Source organism: Morus notabilis, unplaced genomic scaffold (genome assembly GCF_000414095.1).
Source record: "Morus notabilis unplaced genomic scaffold, ASM41409v2 Scaffold20, whole genome shotgun sequence".
NCBI classification, from domain to species: Eukaryota; Viridiplantae; Streptophyta; class Magnoliopsida; order Rosales; family Moraceae; genus Morus; species Morus notabilis.
This window is the reverse complement of record NW_010362037.1, coordinates 49,401-57,880: the sequence shown is the minus strand read 5'-3', so window position 1 is coordinate 57,880 and position 8,480 is coordinate 49,401. Positions and strand designations below refer to the sequence as shown.

The 8,480-nt window shown below is 30.6% G+C and overlaps 1 protein-coding gene across 1 annotated transcript; it reads left to right on the top strand.

Moving 5' to 3' along the window:
* Positions 1–1,610: 1,610 nt before the first annotated feature.
* LOC112092143 lies at positions 1,611–2,697 on the top strand. The gene has a single exon (XM_024167485.1). It carries the CDS (start codon positions 1,726–1,728, stop codon positions 2,620–2,622), a length of 897 nt encoding a protein of 298 aa, XP_024023253.1. The 5' UTR covers positions 1,611–1,725; the 3' UTR covers positions 2,623–2,697.
* Positions 2,698–8,480: the final 5,783 nt, after the last annotated feature.

Sequence of the window (8,480 nt, the reverse complement as noted above, 5' to 3'; positions counted from 1 at the left end):
CTTTTTTCCATTGAAATAAAGAAAGGATAAATTTTTGGTATGACATTAACAAACAAATGGTAATACTTTACATGTCTGAAAATCGTCAAATTCAAAACTCTTCCATCAAGTTTTATTCAATTATATTTAGTTTGATTTTAATATGCTTGATTTACCCTATCTAATGTCGGTTTTTTTATCTTCTAAACTATATTCGTTAGAAAATACGCTAAAATAACAAAAAATAAAAACAAAATTAGTAGCATCCAACGCAAAATATTTGACCATATATAATATATTCATTTTTATGAATTTAGATAGTTTGTCTAATTTTTTGTGTTCAAATACTGACTAATTAATGATATTTTGACGCGAAAAAAAAAAAAAGGACTCAAATGCTAGAGCATGAAAAAGTCATTTTAAACAATGTATCATCACATGATTGATTAAATACCATTTGTACATAGTATGGATCTAAGTCCCTTTAGTATATCATCATCGTTATACATAAAAAGGCAAAAAAGCAACAACCAGAACATTGGCAACAAAACTTTAAGGGAAACAAGCGAATGAGCTGTCACAACGTGTCATTATCTGGGTGGTGGAACCGTCTGCGAATTGACCACCACAAATTCTGATGCACACCCACAATTAATTCAAGGCACCCACATCTAGAGAATCACAGCTTTCCCATGACTCAGCAATGACCCAGCGCGTCTTTGCTTGTTCCAATCTCAATCTCTGGACTCTTTCCTACGTGTACCTGATTATTCCCTCACTCCATAACCAACCCTTACCTTCCACGTCATTATTTTTAACTAGGTTAATATTACAAATAGCCCTTGAGGTATAACATTAATATCACTTTAATTCTTGACTTTTAAAAATCGTATAATTAATCTATGAGATTTTATTACGTTTTAATTTTAATTTTTCTATTAACACAGAATAAGTAAAAATTATGAACTAACATTGAAAACAAATAAAGTTTAAAGATTAAAACAATGTAAAAAAAAAAAAGTTAATTTCTACATGTAGACTCAAAATTTTAATTGTTTTTAATTTTAAACTTTATTTTACACATTTTTTATCAAATTTTAACGTATAATTGATGAAAAAACTGAAATTGAAATAAAATAAAATCTTAAAAACTATTTGTGTGACGATTGAAAAGTCAGAGATTAAAATAAGATTGAGTGTAAATCTCAAGAACCATTTGTAGAATTAACCCTTTTAACTATTATATTAACTTTCCCTAATAAAAACGTTCTCTTTAAATTCATATTTTCTGTTTCACTAATAATATAACGTCACATAATTTATTAATAGTTTCATATTTTCATGAGTCTTTTGTTTTATAGATTCGAACTAAGATTGACACATATTATCATAAAATCTTAAATTTTTGTTCAAACTTCTTGTTCCAATTTATGAACTAAATAGGCAGGAAAAAAACATATAAATTTTTTTAATTTTCTGTTAAGCAGGTATTTGATTGGCTGCTTTCTTTTTAATTTATTTATTTTTTATTTTCCACCCGATAATTTTATTGCCACTTCAAATCATTGTCCTTCCCCTTAATTTCGCCTCTATAAATACCCAAACCCCTTTGCCAAAAACCTCCTCCTTCCTTTTCCTCTGTTCTCATTCTTTCTGCTTTCATCATCTTCTTCTGAGACATTTTTTTTCTCTCTTTCACAACTTTCTTTCACAAATTTGCTTCTGAAATTGTTGCTGACTTCAGATATGGAGGTTCCCGTGATCAACAGGATAAGCAATTTCGATGGCGGAGTTTCGACGTCGTTTATTTCTCAGATTCCCTCGCTCTCCTTGAGAGAAAAGCTTTTACAACCTCACAGCTTCTGGAAATGGAGCGCTTTTATCATCGCCATGATCGCCTCCTTCGGAACCATTATCAGCAGAATTAGGATTTTGGTCATTCGATTACAATGTTATTTTTCTAAATCTCCGGCCTCGGAGCCTCTTCTCACGAATACCGATGACGATTTGGATTACAGCGACGACGAAGACGAAGACGAAGCCGTTTCGTGGTCGTCCTCTTCCTCCGTCTCCGATTTCGAAGAGAACGACGATAACGAGGTACGGGCCGATGAAGATTTCAGCGTCAAGGGTTCTGACCACAATTTGGGGCTTCGCCGGCGCCGGAGCTCCGGCGACCACAGCCGGTTCTCGTGGTCGGACTTTAGCGTCGTGAAGCTCTGGGAAAACTTCGGGTTAGGGTTCGAACTCGAAGACGACGACGAAGATCCGGTGGTCTCCCTCTACGACGACAAGAAGTGGAGGGTTTCCTCCTCCGCCACGTCATCACCGGCAACGATGCTGTCAGCGGGGACGAGCGAGACCGGGCGCGTGGCGGTTGGGGTCTGGGACGCGCGCGTGGGGTGTCGGATCCCGGCGATACTCGCCGAGTGGGGTCCACAGCTGGGGAGGATCGTTGGAGTCGCGTCCGACGGCGCCGGGAATGTCTACGTCAGGGATGACGTCAGCGGTAGTATGACTGTCGGAGATCTGAGAAACGTCAGCTCGGCGTTGAAGAGTTTGACGGCGTACGGTATCGACGAATCGGGATCTGACTCGGCCGTGAGTCGGTGCTGTGACGCCGTTAAGTCCTATCTGTTGTAGATTTGGCTGAAACTGAACTTGAAAAACAAAAACTTGTACCGATAATTTGTAAATATTCATTTTTATTATCAATAATTTATGGTTTTTTTTATTACTTATTAGTCGTGTTTGTGATTAAACAACGTGGTTTCTGCTTGTTCATGTTCTTGACAGTTTCCTTATAGTTAAGGTCGCAACAAAATAAACAAATGTCAATGCTTTAACTGGTTTAAGCAAACGGTAAAATTAAAAACAAATGGCATGAGCTTCACGTGTTGATATCCATGCCAAACTTCAAAGTAATTAAAAAAAAATTCAAAGTCCTTAGGTTGAAGTTGAATGGAAATATTATGTTTTAACTGGCACCTTTGACCTTAATTTCTGTAAATGTAGGGACCAGACCTAGTTGTGATGTGGTGGACAAATTAAGGTTTTGGTTTTGTGGTTGATGCAAAGTGTCAACTTCTTGGAAATTCCATAACAGTAGCTAGGCAGATGCGTAACGGAAGAGAGAAGTGTGAATGGTCTTAATTCCTATCTTATCATTTATCATTTATGTGTTTTAAGAGTAATGCTATTAAGCATTAGTGGTACTCAGCACCACTCATTCATAGAATATGAGTTCTGCAGCGTGAATTCACAATAAAATTAACTTTTTATTAATAATGGTGCTTAATACTAATAAAATAGTCAAACATTTTTCATGTTTTTATGAACCAATAATCAAGCGTTCGGAAGAATTGGAACTTTTTCGTTGACAAACAATTAAAAGGCGGATGTGTGTGGAGCAATACATCACCATCCACTGCCGGTTGTGTAAAGTGTGTTTTTTTTTTTTTTTTTGGGAAACTCAAGTTATTGTTTTAAGCCTCGTTTAATTTCTTTTGTCATGTAACAATATATTAAAAAAAAAAAAAAACACCCTTATTATTATTTTTTTTTCATTTTCCATCATAATAATAGAGTATATATAATGACGGTGTTTGTGTTCAACCTTTTAAAAGTGACGATGGTGTGGTTTGAATATATGTCCTTTTCCTTTTAAAACCCCCCATCTTAAAGTTCCTAACAAGTTAATGGTTGTGCGGTGAGTTTGTAATAGTATGAGTGAAACTGAATTTATTGTTCTGAGTAGAATAAGTCATGTACCTTTTTTTATTTTTATAGATAGGTCCCATTCCTGCTCTAAACAAAAGGAAAGGAGACAAATAACACCAATATTTTTTATCAAGAAAAAAAAATTATAATGTATGTGGAGGCGGACATTTCCACGTATGTAAGATAAAATATATTGTCTAATTATACGAAGGGAGTATCTATGAGATAGAGATTGGTAGGAAAGAATCTCCGGAATCAAGTTATGATTGGCATTTTCTTAAGCAATGCACTACAAATGGATGTAATTACATATTACTCTATTATTAATTATTAGTTTCTTTTTTTTTTCTCAAGATCACTCCATTATTATTTAGAAAGTTGAGTGATACCTTTAAGAAGTAGGTAAGGTAAATATAAAGAGACGTGCAATATATTAGTGTTTCTTTTTATATTTTTTTCTATTGAGTATTTCAGTTGTTTCTTTGAACTTTTGAATAATTCTTTGTTGTGCCTAATGAGAAAATATTTGTGTATAGGAATATGACTGACTTATTTGTGTATCCCCCCTCTTGAAAGTGTCATCTATGATATGTACCAATTAATTACAACATCAGACGAGGCCTAAGTAGATCCAAATAAATAAAAAAAATAAATAAATAAATAAATAAATCTACCAGTAGAAAATGTTGCTTTTAAGTAAGCATAGAGAGATAACTTATTAAGCGGGTAAAGAACCAATTACATATATAAAGCCTGTTTGGAAGAGCTTCCTAAAAGCTCCTTTTGATTTTTTGACTCAAAAACTACTTCTAAAAGTATTTGCATGATCTGTTAGAAATGTTTCGGCCTTTCAGAAGAGCTTCCAATTAAAACCACAAAATGTAGCTTCTGAAAAAAATCACTTTTGAATAGACTTTAAAACTTATACCAGAGTTTTATTAAGACATTATAAACTTCATTCCAACACTTGTATTACTTATTAGAAAATTTTAAAAATTATGTAGATGAATTAAGCTCTTTTATTCTAAATATTTATTAAAAAGTCACGGTTTTTATTTTTTTTTCAACTGAAATAAATAATTAAAAAAGCTCTGAATTTATTAAAAAGAGACAGCTCAATGAGCAACTTATAAGCTAACTTGTACATCTATAATTCAATAGCCCGCGTCATTGTAATGTTCTTTTTACATTAGCAAAAACAAAAGTTTGATTACAACTTAAATGAGCAATTCTCAACCAAAGAAAAGAAACAAAGACAAATAAACATTTAAATGGTAATTATTTTAACATTGTATGCTTAGAACATCTTCAATGCAGTATAAAATTAATATATCAATGTCAAATTTTAACATTTGAGACTTTAAATAATAAAATTACTCTTTAATACAATGTTACTTGCACGCTAAATTTTTTCTTTAATTAATTGGTACACAACATTATCTTTTAAATTATTTTAAAATTAAAATTTTATTATTGCAAGTTTCACGAATATATGATTATGACAAAAAAATATATATATATTGAAATTTGAAATGATATTATATATTATAACACAAAATATAATTTACGTGAAAAAAAAGTATTTTTTTCAATCGTAAAAAGAAAATTTATATCGAAAATTTTTTACTAGTCGTAATTGAAATATTTACAAAATAAAATGCTTTTTAAATTTAAATAATTTTAAAATGTACTATTTGTTTTAATTATTTACTGTAAATATGCTATTGTCTTTGTTCTCCTAAAAAAATAAATGTAGAAAGAGGAAAATAGGTCAAGACTTGAGATGAATTAAAATTAATATGCTAATAGTTTACATAAGTTAAAAAATAGGCCAAATTACTGTTTTTGTCCATAACTTGTCTGGTTATGAACTATAACTTGACAAGTTATTATCCATAATTCACGGTTTTTATCCATAACTTGTCTGGCTATAAACCATAACTTGACAAGTTTGTCCATAACTTATCTGATTATGAACCATAACTTGATAATGTATGACCTATTAATTTTTATAACTAAAAGTTGACTTATATACTTTCTTAAATTTATTATATTGGCCTATTTTGTACTAAAATATAAATTGGTTTCGATCCGGGTGGTGGAAGAGAAGTGGATCGAGCCTAGCTAAGCCCATTTTGTTGACTTGTGTCGGCCCATTTAATCTATAATGTTCACCAAGCCCATTTTCATTTAAAAATTTGAATTAGGAGGCTTAATATAACTTAATTCAAAGGATAAATATAAGTGTATGAGTCATGATTTTTACTTTTTATTTTTTATTCATCACTTTTTTAGTTAAAAAATTATACTGATAAATGAGTATTTATTAAGATTAAGGGTAAAAGTCCAGATTCATACACTTCTAAGTGTAAATCTCCATTTTTTGAAGATTTTATTTTCTAAGCTAACATTAATAAAAAACCTGATGAACTAACTATTTGACGAGATATTTGGTTAATCTAATTGCACACTCACCTCCGTACAAACGTTTAAAACTTCAGGTTAAAGAGAGAGAGAGAATTAAACTGGAAAGTAACATAAATGAGGGAAAAAAATGATGACGTCGAAAAAGAAAAGGTGGGATTAACAGGAAATATTGATTATATTTGAAGCATACTTTAATGAGTTCTGCAGCATGGGATAATATTTCATATTTGAAGAACACTTCAAAGGTCCTTTCTAACGGGTTATTTGTTCATGTGATTCAAATCAGGATTTCTAACGAACATATTCCCTTTGTACTTTTCGTGAGTCGACAATATTATCCATACTTCTGTTTTATGACAACTTTCAATAATGTAGTCCGTGAATAATATTTTAATTCTTAATAGCCTCGATTTGGTAATCAATTTTTATTTTTTAATTTGTTACATTGTCAATTAGAACTATGTTTATGATTTTCATTATTAATATTAAATGTTCTATCTTTTGTGATTTATTTAATTAGAAAGCACTCTATAAGTCAAATAATGGGGTAACCTTATTTCTTTCCTTTTTTTAGCTTGGATATTTTGTGTTTTAGTCTCATTCATTTGTGTTTGGTGGTATTTTTAGTCCGCAAGATCTGCTCTCTTTGCCTTTTTTTTTGTGCAGTCATGGTGTTATGGGTTTCTCAGATCTATTAAATTAGAGCTATGTGTGTGCCCAACTTTTTTTGTATTTTTTTGTTTATAAAGCGTGATGCACTTTATTTTATTAGACCTTCATTCGAGTTTACTGATAAAAACTTCTTGTCTGTCAGTGTAGTGTTTTTGTAATAGGGACTGCGCGTGCATTAATTAACGTTTGTATTGCTTTTAATCTGTGGTATTTCCCTTAGAAAAACATTATACCACATATGTAGTAGGACTCAAAATAATTGGTTTCAATGTTATTCAATCCAATCGTAAGTAAGACTGTTAATACCCGTTTAATTAGTACTATATTAACACATTCTTTTGGTTATTCGAATAAATTTTTTTATTTTTTATTTTAAAGAGTCAAGTTTGACAATGGAAATCGCTTTGCTTCAATTTTGCAAACTAAATATATTTGCCTGGATAGGAACTCTTGGGCATAAATCACATGGACTGACCTTTGCAAGTGGCTTGTTACTATTGATCAGAGCCCAAAGGCTGTCTAAATTAAATATATCAAGGATAAGAAAGCCACAAGTTAATAGTGGCTATAGCTCATTGAAGTGGTCCCAAAAGATTTAAAAATGGTATATTGATATGTATAATCCAGGGATATCTACTGTATTATATATGTTTTTCATTGATGTGTCGTACATGCATCTCCATTTCCTAGTTCAACGCTAGCTAGCTTTGGTTCATAAGTGACTGCTAATTGTGATCATTAAAAAAGGCGAAGCAATTAGGGCTTGTTCTTTTAGAGTTTTTGAGTTAGGGTCACTTAAGTTTAGAGATTAATTTAAATTAAGGTGTATTTAAGTATGGTTTGAGTTGAAACTTTAATTTGAGTTTGTGTTTGGATGTGCACATTTTGAGTTATGGTTTGAATTGAAAATCTATTTGAATTTGTGTTTGGGTGGGACAAAACTTGAATTTGTATTTGGATAGTATTTTCATAAAAACTCAATGGTGATGAAAAATTTTGATAGGGTATATGGGTGAGATTTTATTCATCTCTTCATTGTGAACGCATAGAAAAAAAAATCATCTCAATTGGAATTAAAACAAATAAATTATAGCGTTTTTAAAAATAGAAAAACTACTGTTCATTAATTTGAGTTTAGGAACTTGAGTTGAATGAGAAATTAAACTCAGATTTTAGCCCAAAACTCAAGTTAAAACTCAAATTCAAACTTTAATGCATGCTTTCATTTTTTAGTAAATAAAATGAGAGTCATAGACCCAACACTGTATATGTAAAAAGGAAAAAAAAGGACTAGTTTGGTAGTGCTGTAGATTTTAGAAAAATTACTTTTAGCTGTGTTGAAGGAAGAAGCAGCTGTTACAAAAAGCAGCCGAGTGTTTGGTAAACTATAATTATAGTAGCTATGTTGGTTCCAAAATCAGTGTAATAGCGTTTGGTAAATTATGAGATCGAATTACTGTGAATAGTTAAAAATTACGACTATATTATATTATACTATAATATAATATATATAATTACAATATAATATATATTTATTATTATATTTAATATAATAAAAAACTATTATTATATAATATATTCTATAATTATGATATAGAAAATAATAATATTATTAAAATAATAACTAAAATAATTAAAAATAACAATTATATTATATTAAAGTATAATATAATATATTTAAT